This window comes from Acomys minous, assembly GCF_964271855.1.
Source record: "Acomys minous genome assembly, chromosome: 17".
NCBI lineage: Eukaryota > Metazoa > Chordata > Mammalia > Rodentia > Muridae > Acomys > Acomys minous.
The window spans coordinates 23,320,389-23,342,344 of NC_140500.1; the positions used below are offsets into that span (position 1 = coordinate 23,320,389).

The 21,956-nt window shown below is 44.1% G+C and overlaps 1 protein-coding gene across 2 annotated transcripts; it reads left to right on the plus strand.

Moving 5' to 3' along the window:
* The first annotated feature begins 11,000 nt into the window (after positions 1-11,000).
* On the plus strand, positions 11,001-21,751 carry KLRG1 (killer cell lectin like receptor G1). Of its 2 annotated transcripts, none has more exons than XM_084765285.1 (5): positions 11,001-11,488; positions 13,715-13,834; positions 14,880-15,049; positions 20,358-20,452; positions 20,976-21,751. In XM_084765285.1, the coding sequence occupies exons 1-5, from the start codon at positions 11,407-11,409 to the stop codon at positions 21,085-21,087; spliced, it is 579 nt and encodes a 192-aa protein (XP_084621411.1). In that variant the 5' UTR covers positions 11,001-11,406; the 3' UTR covers positions 21,088-21,751. The 2 variants fall into 2 exon arrangements, with proteins under 2 accessions (XP_084621411.1, XP_084621410.1); XM_084765284.1 differs by having other exon boundaries at positions 11,003-11,488; positions 20,355-20,452; positions 20,976-21,748.
* Positions 21,752-21,956: the final 205 nt, after the last annotated feature.

The following is a 21,956-nucleotide window of genomic DNA, read 5'->3' on the forward strand; positions in this document are numbered from 1 at the left end:
AAGACATATGATTCACTGTTTATTTTGTACCTTCCTTTTAAAGAGGAGTCTCAGCATGTATCCTTAACTGGCCTGGAACTCAACAAAACAAAACAAAACAAAACAAAACAAAACACCTGTCTCCTGAGTGCTGGGATTAAAAGTGTGGGGAGCCAACCGTGTCTGACTTATATCTTACACTTTAAGTTAAACTGAAATCTCCGTCTAGAACCTAATACATAAGAAGTCTTTAGTTAACATATTTGTCACTTGCTTGACATTGGAGTAGATCTTACTTTTTTTTTTTTCTTTAGTTGTTGTTGTTGTTGTTGTTGTTTTGAGACAGGGTTTCTCTGTGCCGCCTCTGCTGTCCTGGACTACCTTTATAGACCACGTTGGCCTCGAACTCACAGAGACCCACCTGCCTCTGCCTCCCGAGTGCTGGGATTACAGGCGTGCACCACCTCTCTCTGCTGATCTTAGAATGTTTAATAAACTTCGATTACCATGCATTTAGCTGTTACTGGGACTCCCTTTTCCAAGTTCAAGTTTTGCAAACTGTTTGCACACACTGTAGCTGTTTAATTATGTTAAAACTGTATTAGAATGATTCTTGACCTTGCTGTCTTAGTTTTGGTTCTGTTGTTGGAATAAAATAACCTTATGAGCCTGATTATGGTCGGTCATTCCAGCCTGATGTCACATCCGCCGTTGAGTAAAAGACGGAATGAGTGTGTGAGCTCAGCTCTCTCCACCCTTACCCAGTTCAGGGTCCCTTGCCTAGAGATTGGGGTCAGCCACAGGGCAGGCCTTCCCAGCTCTGTTAAAGCAATGGAGACCATCCCATAGGCATGCTCACAGGCCGACCCAATGCAGACTGTCCTTCGCTGAGAACGTTTTCCCAGGTGATTCTAAACTGTGTCAAAATGACAAAACTACCAGCTCAAATAAAAATCCTTTCTCATCTAAAGGCAGCTGCCTTTCTCTTTAACTGTTGAATAGTTTCCTTTCTCTTCAACTGCTGTCCTTTTGTGGTCCCGCAATCTGGGAAGCGGAACTGGAGGACTGGGAACACTGAAGGGACACACAGTGACTTGGGCCAGCGTTCTTTATGCCACGAGGCTGTGACAGCCTGCGCATGCGATGCGTTCTAGGGCAGAGAGAATACAGGTCCTCACGCTTCTGGGCCGGAAGGGGCCTCTGCTGGGCCTCTCTAGCGTGGGAAGTGAAGCTGCCAAACTCACAAGCCAGAATGAGACTGCCAAGAAATGAAGAACTAAGCTTTAGCGCATCCTAAGTTACAAACATTTGGTGTAGAAGAAAGATTCAGAGCTAAGCCAAAAGAAGGGAAGGGGGACAAGGGGAAAAAGGCCGTGAGGACGGAAGAAAAAGACAAAAGCGCTTTCCCAACCTAGGGACCCCAGGTTTTAAACCCTGGGCTGTAAAGTGGAAGGGCTGTTCCAGGGTATTGCTACTGTTTGCAGTAAATTTCCCGAGAGCCCCGTCTCAGGAACAGGACCTCTTGTTAATTCAGAGGCAGCTTTGAAGTGTCTTTTCGAAGTAGAACCAGGTTGGTGACACCTTTTTGCCAAATTGTCTTTCGTAGTTTGCTGCGATCAGGAGGGACTCTCTTCCCTTTCCCCAGCACAGTAGACTGCCTTTTCCGGAAGGGAGTGCATTCGGGACCTCAGTTCAGCAATGGCCTACAACCTTCTTTACCCAAAATACAATTTATATCCGTTAGTAGGAGTAGGAGTAGTAGTAGTTGTTGTTGTTGTTGTTGAAGTGGGTTCGTTTTCCAGTTAAAGAATTAAAAGGCAGGTTAAAAAGAAGTGAAGGGCACCTCACAGTAGGCAGAAACAACAGACGAAAAATACTATTTAACGGGCATGGTGGCGCTCTTTCATCCCAGCACTCGGGAGGCAGAGGCAGACAGCGGATCGCTGTGAATTCGAGGCCAGCCTGGTCTACAAAGCGAGTCCAGGACAGCCACGGCTACACAGAGAAACCCTGTCTCAAAAAAAAAAAAAAGGTCAATCTTTATAAATATTAAGAAAAAAAAGTATGCTAAGCACACAGAGAATACACATTGTAAAGTACACAGAGAAAATGACCCTCTGCAGAGAGGGGACTCAGTGAAGTGACTCCGGCCAGTGTGGAAAGCATGGCTCTGGCAGGCCTGGCCCTTCTCCCCCATTTCCTGGGCCTTTCTACAACGGTTAGGTTACATTCCTATAGCTAGCCTCAGAGTTCTAGTCCCTTATTTGGCCACTTCCTCCCCCTGAGGCTGACTACAAGGTCCATCTATCAGAGTACAGAAGTCCAGCAACCAAAAACCTCCGTTGGCTCACCTAATTAAAATGTCCAATCAAAATACACCAGCGCGGCCCAGCCCCTTCTAACACAGACCTTCCCTTTTGCTCTTCTTAAAGATTACATCTACAAGGTCGTTCGCTGCTGTTTTTCTGCATGAGTCAGACAGCAGACACTTTAACTTTTCTTTCCCGCTTAATAAAGGGTCTCTCTGTGAAAACAAGGTGTTTGGGTATGGTTTGTGCCTCATCTGGGGTCTGGGAGAGAACCCCCAATTATGTGGGGGTCTCCTTCACTCAGGAAACCAGGTCTTTCCTGGAGGACAAGAGGTTTTAAAGGTCTTTGGTGGGCTGGAAGTGTGTGTGGGGAGAGGTGTGTGTGTGTATGCGAATGCGAGCACACCTACGCATGGGGTCTTTTTCCTCTAATTCAGGATTGGCCAATTTAGACCAGGAAAGCTGATAGGCCCACAATTTTGGAGGAACAGGTTCAGATCAGGCCTGGAGTTTATCCAACCAGTCTTTGCTGGCTAACTGGTAGAGGAGGCCACTCCTTGAACAGAGGAGGAAAAAACAGTCTGCTAGGCTGTTATCTCTGGTCAGAAGGCCAAGGAAGAAGCTGGATATTTGCCATTTTTATTATCCTTCTGTAGTCCCTTTGTCTGTCTGTCTGTCTGTCTGTTAAGGCCTCTTCTAACTGGTCCTTTCTTCTATCTAGAGCTCTCTTCCATTAGATGGTTCTGTGTTGCTTTATTTCATTTCTAAAGTCCTGAAAGCACCTTTTTCTTCTTTTTTTTTTTTTCTGGTCAACTGAACAATTGCATTTAAATGACTATCAGGAAATTGCTTTGTAGAATCTAGTTATTACCCCAAATATAAATTATATTTATAACATAATGACACACGACAGGATTATCTCTAAGTTCCAAGATGTCCTTGAACAAAAACTGCACCTTAAAATGTTTACATACACATACATACTAATATATGCACGTGCCATTTCTTAAAAATCAGGCATATTTGGAGGTTACATACTCTGTAACCTTAAAAGTAGCCTTATTATTTTAGATCTCTTTTGGGACATAAGATGACATCCCCTTGATGGGGAGGCCTCGTGGCACTCAGAGGAAGGATCACAGGCTATCAAGAAGAGACTTGATACCCTATGATCATATAGAGGGGGAGGAGGTCCCCCTCAGTCACAGACATAGGGGAGGGGAATAGGGTGAAAGTGGGAGGATAGAAGGGATGGGATAACAATTGAGATGTAATATGAATAAATTTAAAACAAAACAAAGCAAAAAAGATGACATCAACAGGTCACATAAAACCCTTACAAACACAGGCACCAGTGGTAAACAAGCCAACTAACAGGACAGGACACTGGAAGAGCATCAGGTGAACAAGAACAACAAGAAGAATAAGAACAACAACAAGAATAAGAACAAGAACAAGAAGAAGAACAAGAAGAAGAACAAGAACAAGAAGAAGAACAAGAAGAAGAACAAGAAGAAGAACAAGAACAAGAAGAAGAACAAGAAGAACAAGAACAAGACTTTTCTAGATGCCCTCCCTCTGGCTGTACTTTCTCTCATATCTACAATAAAACCTTATGGGGCTGGAGAGATGGCTCAGCGACTAAGAATACTATCTGTTCTTCCAGAGGATCCAGATTCAGTGTCTGTCTCTCCAGTCCCGTGGGCTCTGACACCAGCATGCAGACATATCACACCACACTGACATTCAGGTAAACACTAAGGCACATAAACAAAGCAAAACAAACCAATAAAAAGAAAAACTTTCCCTCAACCACACCTTGGAGTGCTCATGCCTTTCCTCACTTATATAAGGGGAAAAGCCAGAACTAGTAGTGTTCTCATGTTACTTGATTTCATCCTGGACATGTGACAATTGCCACAATAAGAAAATTGGGCAGAAATTTAGCAGCCTTAAATTTACTTGTTTAGGGCAGCCTGTCTGACCCTGAACCTGGTGAAGCATCTGACTCAGTGATAAGTATTACTCAGTCCAGAGATGACAGTTGTCCTGACATCCCGAGGGGCAGATGCACCCAGAGACCAGTGTGGGTGTGGAAAAGCAGTGTAGCTATGGTGTGGGGATCCCCAGGGGGCAATCTGATTCCATGACCCACACACCCAAGGTTCAGCACCATTATCTGAGTTCTTAGAATCCAGTGTTCAAGAAGGACACTGACGTGGCTTGTCCTTTTGGATAAGGAATTTACTGGAGAGATTATTTAATGTGTGTGTGTGTGTTGGTGTATTCATAACATGAGGTATGTGTTGATGTAGGAGTTGGTTCTCTCTTCCTCCACCTGGGGGCTCCTGCGCCTTGAACTCAGGTTGCCTAGGTGGCATTTGCCCTTACTTGCTGAGCCATCTTGCTGGCCTTTATTAGGGGAATTCTTAGCTCTGTGGGAAGATAGACAAGTGTGATCTCTGAGTTCAGGCAAAGTGATGGTCCCCTCTTATAAGCTTCAGAGAGAGGGCAGGAGACAGAGAGTGTTCCCATGCCACGTAGGTGATGGTTGGCCCGTAGTAGATGCTGGCAGCCACATTTCCTCAGATTGTCAGGTAGCCCGAGAAGGGGGAAAGTTCAGCCCCATAGTTCCTGTGTGCCCGTCACAGAGATCTGCGCCTCCACACATCTGCTCATTGCTTACTGCGCTTCATAAACCTCTTTTTTTTTTTTTTTTTGGAAGAGAGAATTACAGAATTCTGAGCTGTTGGAATCCTACTAGGATTTGTTGCCGGTGCCATTTGAAATGTTTCTTCCACGCTTTCTTCTTATAGTTTCACATCTTAAAGTTTTTCGTCCATTTTGAGTTGCCTTTTTTTTTTTCTCTGTGTAGTCTTGGCTGTCCTGGACTCACTTTGTAGACCAGGCTGGCCTCGAACTCACAGCGATCCACCTACCTCTGCCTCCTGAGTGCTGGGATTAAAGGTGTGCACCACCACCACCCGACTGAGTTGTCTTTTTTTGTACAAGCATCGTTCTCTTTCTAGCTTAAAAATTGGCAATTTCTATAAGCTGAAAATGAATTTTATGAAAAAAAAAAAAGACATCAGGGGAAAAATCCCACTTGAAAGCCAGGCACCAGCAACAACAATACAACAACAACACAAACAAAACAAAACAAAACCCCAACCAACCAACAACCAACCAATCAAAACCAATCCTGGCATAATGGCTCACACCTGTAGTCCTAGCACTCAGGGAGGCAGAGGCAGGCAGATCGTTGTAAGTTTGAGGCCAGCTCGGTCTACAAAGTGAGTCCAGGACAGCCAGGGCTACACAGAGAAACTCTGTCTCAAAAAACCAAACAACAACAAAAGCATCAGTGATTTTAGGAAACCATTTCTCACTAACAATTTTCTTCTTAGTGTGGAAAATGCTGCCCAGATACAAGACTTCAGACCTTGGCTCAATTCAGTATCCCAGCCTCTGGAGCCACGAGAGACAAGCTTACTATTGGTTTAACCTAAGAAATGAATGGTGGCTTTATATCTTTTCTCTCTCTCTCTAGAAGCCATCTGGGAAGGAACTCACTGTGATTTTGGCCACTCCAATAGCTATCTGAGACCCTGGAAATATCCTGGGGTCACTGCTCTTGAGTCCAGCAAGGAGGAGCCTAATAGATGGGTGCTTTTTTTAATTTATATTTAATTTTTTAATTTTTTTAGATGGATGCTCTTGAGAGCCTTCTCAGAGAGCCTAAAGGACTTTGATTTGGACTGTTTCAAAATACCAGTTTTTGGTTTTGCCAAGTCTCTGCCTACAGACTTTTACTGCTTTCTTGAATCTTTTTCCAGGCTCAGTCACTTCTCTAATTTACTCAGAAAAGCATAACTTTTCTCTTTCCTGCCCCTTCTGTAAGCGTGCTTTCCCTACCCCTTGGCATCCTGGGCTTCCTCAGTCTCTCGCTAAGCGCTGCACTCCTTGCCTGGCTGACTCCCATGCCAGTTTAAACAGTGTGCCTTTTTCCTTTCTCCTACCAGCAACTGCTGAGATTTACAGCCTGCCTGCGTTGGTGAGGTTTCCTTTAGCTGCTAATAAAATTGTCCTTGCGCTTCAAAAAAATCAGTAGTAATATAAAGCATTTCAACCACGCTGTTGCCCACCTTGATCTAATTAAAATTTCACTGAAAATTGCGTTGAACAAGTAGACAATAGATTTTTTTTTACCCCAAATCTGAAAAAAAAAATGTTCATAAAAACCAGATGGTATATTGGACTATAATATACATTTCAATACATTTTAAATACTGGGATATTTTCATCTTTATTTACTCCAAATGTGTGTGTGAGAAAGAGATAGAGAGAAGAAAGGCATTGGTAGCACACACACGTTGCATGGTGCATGTGTGGGTCAGGGAGCAGTTTCGCAGGGATAATTCTCTCCTACTTTTATGTGCATGCTGGAGATCAAACTCAGGTCATCAGGCTTGTACAGAAAGTGTCACCACCTGAGTCATCTGGCACGTCCAGTATTAGGATATTAGACACACATCAATATGGCTGCAAATAAATCAACAAGAAAAGAAAAAAAAACCCCTCAATTCTTTAAGTATTTGGAAATTAAAACCCACTTCTAAATTACTAGTAGGCCAAAGGAAATAGAAGAAAAATATTTCTTTTCTTTAAACTGAGTGAGGCAGAATGTGAACTTTTTTGTCTTTCCCAAGACAGGGTTACCTTATAAGGCAAGAGGTACTCTGTAGTTGTGATCTAGTGCATGTGTGGCGTGCGTGCGTGGCATGTGTGCATGCGTGTCTGTGTGTGTGTTCATTATGCAGCCCAGGCTGTCCTGGAACCTGTGATCCTGTGACTTCAGCTTCCCAAGGGCTAGGATTATAGGCATGATTTAAGAACCTTGACATGGGGGTGGGGGTGGGGGGGTAGGAGTTGGGGGTTGGGAGTGGGGGGGGGTGAGGGGATAAGGGGAAGTGGTGGAGTGCGGGGGTGGGGGGTGGGGTTATGCTAGACTGCCCTTGTGCTTCCAGTGTACTCATGGGGGAACCAGTGAAGACGTTGGAAAGAGGGGGCGCAACAGTGGAAGCTGAATTGAAACGATGCTTTGAAGGTGGTGGACCAAACTGTAAGTCAGGGACGCAGGCAGGCAGCCTCCAGTCCCTAGAGCACTGACAGGGGCTGGCTGTGTCCAGGGGAGTGTGGTCCTGCCAACCCAGTGACTGAAGACTTCTGACCCCTGGAAGGTTAAAAACATAAATTTGCCCTTTTTGTGGCTCTTAAGTGTAAGATAGGAGGAGGTTTGTTACAACAATGATAGGAAACCCATACACCATTCCAGGCTCCTTTTGTTTACCATTCATTGGCTTATCTCTCTCTCTCTCTCTCTCTCTCTCTCTCTCTCTCTCTCTCTCATGTATGTGTGAGTATGGTAGTGTATGTATGTGTGTGCAGGCGTGTGTGCACACACACACGGAGGAGGATGCTGAGTGTCCTACCATATCATTCTTCACTTTGTCCCTTGAAAAGGGTCTCTCTCTCTGAATCTGGATCTCGGTTGGTGGCCAGTAAACCCAGCAATCCTCCTGTCTCCACTCAGCACAACACTGGGCTTGTAGGTGCATGCTCCTTTGCCTGAAATTTTTCACGCAAGCTTCAGATTTGAACTGACCGCCCCATGCTTGTGTGATAAGCGCTCTTACCATTGAGCAATCTCCCAGCTCTGTATTTTTTCTTTAAAAAAAGATTTATTTATTTATTTTATGAATATGTGTGCTCTATCTGCATGTACACCTGCATGGCAGAAGAGGGCACTAGAGGGTATAGATGGTTTTGAGCCACTGTATGGTTGCTGGGAATTGAACTCAGGACCTCTGGAAGAGTAGTCAGTGCTCTTAACCTCTGAGCCATCTCTGTAGCCTATAATCAGTTTTTTTCATCTGATGACATTCACCCCAATTCCAGTCATCCCTCCCCACTCACCCTGTGTTTGTGTGTGTGCATGCACAGGTAGAGGTCAGAGGTCTATGTTGGGTATCTTCTGCTATTGTTCAACTTATCATCATCATCATCACCATCATCATCATCATCATCATTATCATCAATATTTTGAGACAGTCTCTCACTGAACCTGTAGCTCATGAATTTGGCTAGGCTGGTTGGCCAGTGAGCTGCAGGGATCTTCCTGTCTCTATCATCCCAGTGCAGGGGTTGAAGGTGCATGCCACCATGACTGGCTTTTTATGTGGGGGCTGGGCATCTGGACGCAGGTCCTTATGCTCGCACTGCAAGCACTTTACTTACAATCCATCTCCTCAACATCTCAGTCACCAAACTTTCCACCATGGTGGACCATAGTCCTTTCCTCTGTGAGCCAAAAGGAACCGTTCTCCATCAACCTGCATCTGTCAGGTATTTGGCCATAGCAACAAGAAAATCAGCTAATGCACCCGAAACTCACAGTGTAGCCAGACTGGCCTTGAACTCATGATGCTCCTGCCTCAGCCTCCTCAGTGCTGGAATCATAGGCAAGTGTCACCACACCGGTCACAGCATATGATAGAATTTTCTTCTCTTATAATGCTGAAGAATATATCACTGAAAGAGTAAACTAAATTTGATATTTTCTTCCTCTTAAGGGTGTCAGTATTTGCCCTTATGTCTGTGGCTAAGTCACTGGTGGATCTTTTTGATGTTTCCTAAGGGTGCGTGTGGGGTTGGGGTGTGGTGTGGTGTGTGTGTGTGTGTGTGTATGTGTGTGTGTGTGTGTCTGTACAGAGCATGTGTGTTTGTTGTGTGTTCATGTGACTAGTAAGTACTACATCATTTCTGGTCTGACATTCAGCTTTTGGTTGTGCAGGGGGCCATGTTTTCGAGATGCAGTTTTGTCTCATGCAGGAGCGGCCTAGTTTTTAGTAGATTCCTCTGCAGTCTTTCAGGTCCCTCCCTCTGCATAGCTCTTATCAGTTAGCGGGCCATACAAATTCCAGCTCAGAACGCCAGCTCCGCCTCCTCCTTGCGGAGTGTGACTGCTGCACTGGCTAAGATTCCTTTCTTGCTCAGAGGCAGAAACGTCCCTGTTATTGTTGGTGGTGGTGGTGGGGATGCCGGGGCGGAGAGTTGTGCTCACCTTAGTAACTGTCTTCTCAAAGACCACAGCACTCTGTGTGTGTGTGTGTGTGTGTGTGTGTGTGTATGATGTGCTTGTAGGTGTCAATCTGTTTTTGGTCTGAGGGCAAGTCCAGGACTCTCTGTCATGACTTGAAACAACTCTATTGGTTTTCACTGGCAGTTCCCTGTTCTCTTTCTCTCCTCTCTCCTGTCTTTACTTGCTCTAGCTTGGTGATTGTCTTCTGTTTCTGTCGCTATGCTAAAGCATCATGACCACAAGCGGGTTTATGTCACTTACTTTTAAACATCAATGAAATATGAGATATAATAATATGAAATATGCACCACACAACAGACATGATATTGAGAGGTTTATTATATGAGCATGGGGAGAGAAGGAAAGGGGTGGCCCAGAGAGAGAGAGAAAAAAAAGAGAGAGAGAGAGTCAGAGAGACACACACACACAGAGAGAGTAATAGAAACAAGAAAAGAGAGAGAGAATGAGAGAGAGAGAGAGAGAGAGAGAGAGAGAGAGAGAGAGAGAGAGAGACAGAGAGAGAGACAGAGACAGAGACAGAGACAGAGACAGAGAAATAGAAACAAGAAAAGAGAGAGGGAGAAAGAGAGAGAGTAATAGAAAGAAGAAGAAGAAAATGAGAGAGAGAGAGAGAGACAGAGAGAGAGAGAGAAAGAGGTGGGTTTGCCCTTTTATAATCCTGGGTAGGGCCACGCCTAGTGGCAGGTAGGCAGTGACATCACAGGTAGGCGGACTGGGGCAGAATCCTAACATCTACACTTGCAGATAATAGTGTACTGAAGGAAGTCAGAGTGAGAAGTCAAACAAGACAGGAACCTAGAGGTAGGAGCTGACAGAGGAGTGCTGCTTACTGCCCCATTTTCCCTGGCTTGCACATCTTGTTTTCTTTCTTTTTTAGATTTACTTATTTACTTTATGTATATGAGTGCTCTATATGCATGTACACCTACGTGCCAGAAGAGGGCATCAGATCCCAGGATAGATGGTTGGGAACCATCATGTGCTTGCTGGGAATTGAACTCAGGACCTCTGTAAGAGCAGTCAGTGCTCTTAACCACTGAGCCATCTCTCTAGCCCCTCATCCTGCTTTCTTATACACCCCATGACCACCAGCCCTGGAGTAGCACCACATACAATGGGCTAGGCCCTCTAATATCCATCATCAATCAAGAAAATGCCCTGTAGACTTGACTATGGGCCAATCTCATGGAGTCATTTTCTCAGCTAAGAGTCCCCTTTCCCGAATGACTCTGGCCTGTGTCAAGCTGACAATAAGCTAGCCAGGAAATAGTGATCTTATCTATGTTTTTCACTTCCTCTTATGTTTTTAGTAGCCTTTCTCTTACTAGAAATAAATTGCTGACACTTTAGGATTTTTTCCCCTTATAATTGCCTTTGCATAGAAAGATAAGGCTGTAAAAAAGGTCACAGTATATTTGCCATTGTGAGGAATAAAGATGAGCACATACCCAGAAGAATATTCTGGGCATGACAGTGTAATGCTATGCTCACAAAATACATGGGCGTCTAGTCTGTCTCTTCCAGGATACAGGCACATGCAGCCAGCAGCCCATCACACTAACACCACTACTCAGAAGGTCCGCGAGATGATGAAATCAGCTCTAGTTAACATCTGTCTGTTTTAGAAGGGAAAGAGGCTGTGGTGACAGCTAGGAGCTATTCACGCTTACTGCAGAATCCACTTACAGACTTCTGGGCTTGAGCACTGTGATCTCAGCAAAGCAAGATGAGCCTGAGAGTCAGCGTGTGTCTCCGGAGCCTCGAAGGGCCTTGAAAGAAGGATTTGAATATTAATTTCTGTAGCAGCCCTAGAACTTGAATCATTTCCTGACCAGTTGCTTCTGTTTCTGTCAAGTCTCCCGCTGCTGCTTTACAGGATGGGCTCTTTCCTCACCGTGCTTCTCACCTTGCCCTCACTCAGCGCTCTTGACTGAGTGTGAAAGGCGTTTGGCAGAGATGACTGACAGCTCGATCTATTGCACGGTAGAGCTGCCTGGCACACCCCGAGTCCAAGATGACTCCAGATGGAAGCTCAGAGGTGAGGTAACCCTATCAACACTGAAGACTGTGCCAGGGCGAGAGGAGAATAGCCGGGAGGACAGAGTGCAGAAAATTGAGCACAGTGTGAGGAAATACAATGGTGATGCTATGATTTTGTTGTTGTTCATTTTCCCTTTATTCTTAAAGAGTTTATACATGTAGACAAGAACACATTTTTCTTTTTTTTTGTTTTGTTTTTTTGTTTTTCGTTTTTGTCTTCGTTTTGGGGCTTTTTTTTTTTTTGAGACAGGCTTTCTCTGTGTAACCTTGGCTGTCCTGGACTCGCTTTGTAGACCAGGTTGACCTTGAACTCACATCAGTCTGCCTGCCTCTGCCTCCCGAGTGCTGGGATTAAAGGCGTGAGCCACCGCGCCCGGCTTTTTTTTTTCTTTTTTTCTTTTTTCTTTCTGGTTTTTCAAGACAGGGTTTCTCTGTGTAGCCCTGGCTGTCTTGGACTCCCTTTTTATAGACCAGGCTGGCCTCGAACTCACGAAGATCCGCCTGCCTCTGCCTCCTGAGTGCTGGGATTAAAGGTGAGTGTCGCTACGCCCAGTTTAAGAATCCTATACTTTATTGATCTTGATCTAATCTAAAGTCAGAGCTTTGAGAAAGAATTTTGTCTATAGTCAGGCTTGGAGCAATTTACGTTAACTGTTGAAATGCCACCAGCTCTGTTGCCTTAACCATAAAGTAAAGAAAGCAGTTTTGTTGTTGTTGTTAAGGTTTTTTGAGACAGGGTTTCTCTGTGTAACAGCCCTGGTTGTCCTAGACTCGCTTTGTAGATCAGGCTAACCTTGATCTCAGAGATCCTTTCTGAGTGCTGGGACTACAGGCATACATTACCACTTCTGGCTTCATTTTAAAAAAATTAACTTATTCACTTACTTTCCATCCTGGTCACAGCTTCCCCTTTCTCCTCTTCTCCCAGTCAGTCCCTCCCTCTCACCTCCTCCCCCTCAACCTCCCTTTCCTTTCTCCTCAAAGACAGTAAGGCCTCCCGTGGGTATCACTCCCCTTGGCCTGTCGAGTTGCAGTAGGACTAGGTGGATATTCTCCTACTGAGGCTAGGTAAGGAGGCCCAGGGAGAGGAAAGGGATCCAAAGGCAGGCAGCAGAGTCAGAGACAGCCCCTTCTGCTGTTAGGACTCCCACACGAAGACCAAGCTGCACATCTGTTCCACATGTGCAGAGGATGCAGTTCAGTCCCATGGATGCTTTCTGGTGGGTGGTTCAGTCTCTGGCGGGTTAGTTGATTCTGTAGGTGAAAGCAACAGTTTCACTAAGAGATGATAGTAACATTTTTTGAGGTGAGAAATGGATCCACTTAGATAGATTTGATTCCTGGCCTGTGATTTGGGGGTCAGAGCACCAACAATAACATCCGCAAAAACAAAACAAAGCAAAACCAAAAACGTTGTTTGTGGAAATTCCCGTATAAGACAGGGAGCAATATAAATGCCAGAAATTAATTTTTGCTCTTACCCCCCCCAAGCACGTGACTCCCAAAAGGTATGTTCTCTTCTGTAGTTTTTAAGTTTTTTTTGTTTGTTATATAATCTTGTTACCATTTTTCCTTTTTTTGTTACAATTTTTAATGAGCCTTTTGAAAATGTTGCCACATTTTATAAATCATGGGCATTTAGATTTATTTCTGTTTCAATAAACCCCATACAGCTATATATCTTTATATGTGTGATTCTTCCTTTATTATGTCCGCTCTAATTTGTGAGGAATAGACATATTAAGTCAAAAGGACTTAATAAGATTATATGCTATACATAATACTGTCTGTTAAGTAAAGAACCTAATAACTAATAGTTGGAACTAATATATACAAAAAATAAATTAAAAGTTTTGTTTTACTTTAAGTTAGGTGGTGGCAATCCAAATACAATTATAATTTGATAGCATTTAAAAAAATTTAGCAAACAACTAAAATGAGGGTTTTAAAACTTTCATTAAGAAGTCATTTATGTAGCTCGGTGGCACGCACCTTTAATCCCAGCATTCAGGAAGCAGAGGCAGATGGATCTCTGTGAGTTTGAGGCCAGCTTGGTCTACAGAGCAAGTTCTAGGACTGCCAAGGCTACACAGAGTTTCTTTTAAGTTGAGAGCAAGTGCCCATCCCAACCAGGAAAGGAAACTGAGTGGCCTGGTTCTCAGCCCAATTGCTTCAAGAGGTTCTTGCCTGAGCATCTGTGTCTGACTCAGGGATCTTGTTTTAGGCTGTGTCTCTGCAGCTGTCTTACACCGGCCTGGTTTCTCCTGCTTTGGGATGGTGGCTTTGGGCCTATTGACTGTGATTCTCATGGGTTTACTGGTGTACCAACGGATCTCGTGCTGTGGTAAGTGCTCGCCTCACCCCAAATTGACCTTTCATCTTATATTATACGGCAAGATGACTGTTGGTGACAGGGTTTTACAACTCTCCTAGAGAATTCTAAGGATTTGGCCCCACTCTGCACTTTTGACTCAAGCCCCCTTTGGCAGAGACACAACCACAATCGTCAGTCAAGACCCCAACCTTGCTGCCAAGTGCAGCCTTCCCTCAGGAAGTTACCTCATCTTTCTGTGACAAGGAAAGCTTTCCCCCCCACATTCTCGCTCCGGATCTAAAATTCTTATCGATACCGCAGCTGTATGTCTGTAAGTCTCTGGCAGTAGACCAACTGATGGTGATTTTATGCAAATGTGTTTCCTGGAAGAAGAAAATCAATAGATCGTGGAACCTTATGCGAAGTCCCCCAAGATGTTTGCACAGGGCCCACTCATTTCAAGCACTTTAAAGGAAAGAGGGCCATATCTTCTAGAGGAACTCAGCAAGGGGAAAGTCTATCATTTTTACCTTAGTGTCTGATGTGCTTTTCTTAAAAAAAAAAAAAAAGTCACGTTCAACTAAGTCACTTTTGATGAATATAAGCTTTCCCTCCCAATTTCTTTTGGGTCCAGATGCTCACACCTGTTGGTTCTTTCTGATTTGTTCCCTTTTCCTACACACCTCATGGCATGCTGCCATGAGGCTGGCCATCTTGAATGGTTCTGAACATGTGGACCCAGGAACTCTGTGAACTCATTGGGGACACGCAGACAGTCCCTGGATATGAACCACGACTGTGCATGCAATCCTTTATGCAGTGTGTCTGTATCACGCGCGACCAGAGGATTTTCAGTGTAGCCTGTGTTCCACAGGCTGCTCAGACGTTCAGCCAGAACCCATCCTTGCTTGGTAGAAAGCACACGAAAAACAATGAGTTGGGCATTGTGAACTGTTCATGTTGAGGCCGGTGTTTCAGATTTCCCTAAACCTTTAGACACTGGAGATGCCATGCTCTCCCCTTTACTTTCCAGGATCATTTGCTCCATAAAGATGTGTGTCCTCTTTTCTTCTAGGCTCCAAGGACTCTATGTGTGCCCAGTGCCCCAGCTGCCCCAACTTCTGGGTGAGAAATGGTAGCCACTGTTACTATTTCTCACTGGAGGAAAGGGACTGGAATTCCAGTCTGAAATTCTGTGCAGACAAAGGCTCACAGCTCCTTACACTTCCGGACAACGAGGAAGCGGTAAACAAAAGCATGTAGAAAATATAGAGCTATTTCTCCCTCCTTCTTTCTTTCTCTTCCCTTCCTTATTCTTTCCCTCTTTTTAGATGACATCTTCCTATGTAGTCCAGACTGGCTTTGAACATGTGATTTTTTTTGTTTTTTTGTTTTTTGTTTTGCTTTAGCCTCCTAGCTCTTTGTGTATGTGTTTAAATATTTATTTATTTGTGTTTGTAAATGTGTGTGTGTTGTGTGTATTTCTTCTTTTTATTTATTTTCTTCTTCTTCTTCTTCTTCTTCTTCTTCTTCTTCTTCTTCTTCTTCTTCTTCTTCTTCTTCTTCTTTCTTGTTTTTGTTTTTCGAGACAGGGTTTCTCTGTGTACCTTGGCTGCCCTGGACTTGTTTTGTAGACTAGATGGGCCTGAACTCACAGAAATCTGCCTCCCTATGTCTTTCTGAGTGCTGGGATTAAAGGCGTGCATCACCATGCCCAGCCATGTGTGTGTGTGTGTGTGTGTGTGTGTGTGTGTGTTAAACAATTGTTTATTTGTGTATGTATTTGAACATTTGTTTATTTATTTGTTTCTACGCATGCTTGTGTGCACATGTGCATACATGTGTGCGGGTGCACGGGTGTGAGGTGAGAGGGTGGCTAACATTGAAGAGAAGCACTAGGTCTAGACTACAGACCTAGTGAAAGGGGGCATGAGGTCCTGAGACACACAGGGTCCAACAAAGAGGTGGTGATTCCTATATGGAAGTCCGTGGAACTTGGGAGAGAGGGGGAAGGAGAGGACCACAGGGACACAAGGGAGACAGAGGGCTTAAACGTCCTCTGTCGAGTGTTGCCTTTCATTCATTGGAATTCAGTAAAGTTCTAGACTGGGAACAATGTCTAGAAAGTCGAGTTAGGAAGGAGAGAAAGCTGTAGGGGTCCTGTTACATACCGCCCCTCAGCTAGTGCTCCCCGGGAGTCTCTCCGTGCCTCTGCTGGTCCTGGAAGACAAAAACAGTGTAAGGAGTTGACATCCTGGCACAAACCCGACCAAACGCAATTATAATTCACACATACAAAGAAAGTAAGAAATCTTAGTCCTGGTTTCTTAATTACATTTTTTTTTTGTTTTTATATTGCTTTTTATTTTCATTTGAGGGAGATACTCAATCGAGTTAAGTCGGCTGCATTTCCAAAGTTAGGCTGTTTGCTTTCAAGCCCAGAACCCTTGGTTCCAGTCAGCATTAGAGGGTGACGAGTGCCCCTGCTTATGTTTAATATTTAATAACAACTAGTTACTATCTGCCTTCTTGCGCATTCTTGATTGATTCTTTTTTTCCCTTCTTTTTCTTTCTTTTTTGTTTTGTTTTTTGAGACAGGGTTTGACTGTCCTGGACTTGCTTTGTAGACCAGGCTGGCCTCGAACTCACAGCAATCCACCTGCCTCTGCCTCCCGAGTGCTGGGATTAAAGGCGTGCGCCACCACAGCCCCTTTTGTCAAAGTCTATAGAACCAAGATGACCTGTGCAGATGGGTAGAATCCATTGCCCCATCGTTATTACCTTTCTGTTCTCAAGGCAAGACTTATTTTATCACGGTATGAGCAATAGTCCCAGTTTCATGCATCATATGTAAAAACAAAAACCTGGGCGTGGTGACACATGCCCGTAAATCCACCACAAGGGAGGTGGAAGCGGAAGAAACGCGTGCTCTGGGCCAACCTGGGCTGCACAGGGAGACTCTGCGCAGCTATGCAAGTCTATTAAGACTGAACAATTTCAGGCCGGCAAGATGGCTCAGTGAGTGAAGGCACTTCCCGTCCAACCTGACGACATGAGCTCAACCCTGAGCCCACATGGTGGAGGAATAGCGACGACTCCTGTAAATTGTTCTCTGACCTCCATGCATGTGCGCTGTGGCTTGCCCCACTCCCCCTAACATAAGGAAGTAAATGCATGCGATAAGAAAAGTTAAACGTTTTAGACTGACATTTCCTTGGTGTAAAATACTCCCGAAAAGTTAATTTGCTATAAACAGAGGCTATATGGCTATTATTAAAAAGATACAACCCCTCTCCCCAAAATCCCCAACTTAGTTAACTTTATTTTTTTTTATTTTTTATTTATTTTTATTTTTTTTTGGTCAGCCCTTCACTGAGCCTGGTTACAACTATCTTCAAATCATATGAACAATGTAAAATAATTTTTTGACCCCCTTGATGTCTTTTTGGGTTTATCTAAGCCTCACTTAAAGTAGCAAATCCAATTGTTTCTAGAGCTCATGAAAACTCTTTATTGTTTTTCAAGTTAATACTTAACATGAATTGCTTTGTGTTCTTTATCTTTAGAAGTGTTTGAAGAAAAATACTTCAAATGAAGAAAATTTTTTTCTTATATTTTTGAAAACAGGACATTCTGTTTAAAACCACACCGCTGTATATCCAGGGCTCACCAACACCGTGTGCTTTATGCTGTGCCATTAGCACATGACACTATGTCTTTTCTTTTCTTTTGTTTCTTGCTAAATTATTCTAGATAATCATTAGAATTTGTGAAAATTTAATTTTTAGAGATAGTCTAAATTTCTGATTTAGTCTAACATTGCTTAAATCCTTTTCAAATTCTTTTTTTCTTTTTTCTTTTTTTTGAGACAAGGTCTCTCTATGTAACCTTGGCTGTCCTGGACTAGCTTTGTAGACCAGGCTGGCCTCGAACTCACAGAGATCCGCCTGCCTCTGCCTCCCAAGTGCTGGGATTACAGGCGTGCACCACCATGCCCGGCTTCAAATTCTTAAGATAAATTTCTACTTCTGCTTAACTATTGTGAGCCATGATTATGGTCATATCAATTATTTTTCGTTGGGTAACTTGGTTATGTTTTAGTCATTGAAACTGTGTTGATTCACCAAAAGATCTGACTATTTCATAGTTCTGTATGTATGGAAATATTTCAGAGGCATTGCATAACCATGCAAATCTGGAAGCCCAAGGAGCATGCTTTTGTGCCTTAATGATAGTTTCTTTTTGTTGTCATTGTTTTTGTTTTGTTTTGTTTTGAGACAGGGTTTCTCTGTGTAATAGCCCTTGGCTGTCCTGCAGTTCTCTTTGTAGACCAGGCTGGCCTCGTACTCACAGAGATCCACCTGCCTTTGCCTCCTGAGTGCTGGGATTAAAGGCGTGCGCCACCATGCCTGGGGGTAGTTTCATCTTAATTAAAAATATTATCCCTCAGTCCAAGAAATGGAAGGCCTTCTTAAAGATCCAGTGGAGAAAGCAGACAACACACATTTCTCTTTTAAGTAGTCTTTAAGCAAGTAGGCTTGGAAATGCATGAAGTTTCAAGCCATCCCGCACGCTGGGATATCACTTTACCCCAGTCTCTCTCTTTTCTCCCTCATTCCCAGTTCCTACCCAAGCATGCTTGCTTAGTACGCAAAAGGGGCAAAGATTTGTGGGTAGGAGGCTTTTGCCTCTCGGAGCAGGATACTGGACTCCACGGTTTATAGCTGCATATATGCTTACTGGATATAGTTTCCTATATTTTTTCTATTTTTTTCAAGCTGTTGGGAAGCATTGTAAGCAAGAGTTCTTGTCATTACAATGGTTAAATTTCAGTCAGAAGAGAGAGGCAGCTAAAGTCATAAATGAATATGCTAATTTGTGCTTGGGGACAATGTGCAGTCTGATGTGACAGTGGCTGCGGGCAGTGTTTGATGGGCCTCGCAGAAGTGAGGCCAGCACAATGACAGCCAGGGAAAACTGAGAGGCAGGATGTATGGGGAGACTAAAAGCTGTGTAAAGCCCTAATGCAAGAATGGTCTTGGCAAGCCGGGCTTGGTGGCACATGCTTTTAATCCCAGCACTTGGGAGGCATAAGCAAGCAGACTGCTGGGAGTTCGAGGCCAGCCTGGTCTGCAAAGTGAGTCCAGGATAGCCAAGGCGACACAGAGAAACCTTGTCTTGAAAAACCAAAACCAAAACCAAAACCAAAAAAAAAAAAAAAAAAAAACCAAACCAAAAAACAAAAACCAAAAAACCAAAACCAAAACCAAACCAAAACAAACAAAACCCCCCCCCACAAAAACAAAAAATAACAATTTTCTCCAAAACAAGTTGTTCAACAAATGCTAACCTGAAATACCACAGAAAGGTCATTTAAGTAATTCAGTCCAAATTTAGTTAATTAAGCTGTCACTGGAAGATATTGAAAATGCAATTATTCACTATATGAATGCTCAACCCTACAACAAAATTAATCTTCTTGGATTCTTTTCTTTATTCTGTTTAATGTGTCGGAGGGGCAGTTCCCTTAGGGCATAAACATCTTCATTTGATTGGACCACCATAGAGCACCATTTATCTCATCCCGATATTTATTTATTTGGGGGCGGGGGGCACCATCCTTATGACCTCACCCTAAGCCTAATCAACTCCTAGCTCTCTACTTTCAGATACCGTTATATTAGAGGTTAGGGTTTCAACAAGTGAATCTGGAGGCGCCTAGATTTCCAGTCCTCACACAGCACAAACACGAGCGGACTTACTTGACCTCTGTCGTAAGGCCCACCGAGGAATGAGAGCCTAGAAGGCCCACAGGAGCATGTGGCTTTGAGGGCAGCAGTGGTGGGTGTCTCGGATGATGAGTAAGACAAACGCCTCTGCAGCAGGGTGGGGCTTCTTTGTGATGAATAGCTAGCGGGCTTCATCTAATGAGAAAGGAAGTGGCAACGGAGGGTGGAGCTGGCCCCGGGATCTTATCTCTCTGTGCTTGGACACTAAAGGTCAGCTGTGGGAAGCCGCTCCTTGCAATGAACATTTCTATTAGAACTCAGAGCCCCGTAAGATTTAGAAACTAAAGCGGGCTTAGTTATCTGGCGTGGCCGTTTGCCTCATCCCTTCATTTCAGTGTGATCCCTTAAACAGCGGATGGCTTAAACAGCAGACAGCTTACAGCGTCGGTGACTGGCTATATAAAGTCAAGGTTGTTCCTGAAGCCCTTTCAGCTCATCCAAGGGTGTCTTTCCTTGTGTCCCCACTTTAGAGAGAGCTTCAGCTCTGGTCTTTCCTTTCTTTTGGGGGGGGGGGCGCACCATCCTTATGACCTCACCCTAAGCCTAATCAACTCCTAGCTCTCTACTTTCAGATACCCGTTATATTAGAGGTTAGGGTTCCAGCAGATGCATCTGGGGGCGGGGGGGGGGGGAACGCACATAAATTCCCAGTCCTCACACGGTTTTGAGAGGAAGTTTATGAATGCTGCGATTCTCACAAGGGGTCTCTGGTGTTCCGCATCTTTGTTCTGTTTATTCACCATCTTCAATCTCTCCCTCAGAAGCAGTTCCAAGAGTGCCTGGGCCAGGACTTTCACTGGATTGGCTTGAGAAACAACAGCGGCTGGAGGTGGGAAGGTGGCCCAGCTCTAGGCGTAAGGTGAGGTGTTTGAAGGGTGAGGGCAATGAAGGAAGAGGAAGAGGGGAGGAAAAATACTCGGGGCATAGGAAGCAGAAGGAAAACAGCAGACAGCAAAGAGTGAAAGATGAGAGATGATAAAGAAACAAAGATGGGAATGAACAGTGGTGGCTACAGGAAAGGACAAAAATGTGACATTTTCCAGGCGGGCCCATAAGCTGTTTATTCTTCTGCTGTTTGGGGAACTGAGGAAATCTGAGGAGGAGAAGGATTCACTCAATTTTTTTCTTCAAATCGCCAGCCTCCCACTTATTTATTTATTTAGTTAGTTTTGTTTTTAGAGACATGGTTTCTCTGTGTAGCCTTGGTTGTCCTGGACTCACCTTGTAAACCAGGCTGGCCTCAAACTCACAGAGATCCTCCTGCCTCTGCCTCCCTGAGTGCTGAGAGTACAGGCGTGCGCCATCACACCCGGCTTCTTTCACCCCTTTTCAGTCTTCTGTGCATGTTACCAAAAGCAACAGACTCCTCTGGTTTCTTACAGGATCGTCCATAACAGCTTGGTACAGAAGTGTGGTGCCATCCACAAAGCTGGCCTTCAAGCCTCCAGTTGTGAAGTTCCTTTGAAGTGGATCTGTAAGAAGGCCATACGCTGATGGATGCCACTGTGTCCTAAGCCTTGGATCTGCCGCTGGGTCTTTAAAAAGAGGGGACCAGCCCATTGAATCTTTGTCTACAAACGTATGCTTATCAAATGCCAAACCTGTTATGATACGCTCTTAGACAGAGGATTCGCGCTGCCTCCTGAGGTTGGCATTTTCCCGCTGGGTTTTCTCAGAGACTGCTTAAGTATTATGCTCACCATTTAAAGCCTAGATTTGGGCAAATAAAATAAAGTTTGTTTTAATGGCTCTCACTGCAGAAACTCACATTGGTTCTCTCGTCCCCTCCTCTACCATCTCTGTCAAATATATGTGGAAAACCATTCATCCAAAGAAGAATAAAACCCTGACATGTTCAGTAACATGTTAAACAGAGATCAACCGGCCAGGGAAAAGGGCACACTTCATGTTACCAGAGTCCAGGGGGGGATGGCATGGTAGAGGTCTGTTAGTGGTTTGGCTGGACTGCTCTGTAGCTCAGTGAGGTGACAATAATGGTCAACAGTTATTGTATGGCTACCAATTTATTGTGAATTTCAGAATAGCTAGGCGGAAGGACTGTGTTTCCAAAGGCCTGAAGGATAGATGTGCTGAGGGCTGTGACACTTTTCACCCGCATTGAAAAAAAAATCACACCGCACCCCATAAACGTGTACAATTATTATGTATCAATTACAATTAAAGTTAAATAACTCACAATTAAAATTAAAAAAAAGCCTTTCTGCTACATAATCTATTTTATATCCTGAACAAGGATATAAACAAGGATATTTTATATGTGCATGTGGTATTTTCTGTGTACCGGTGTGAAACATATACAATACGTGAGGTAAGGGTGCCTTCCTCCACTGTGTAGCCTGTCC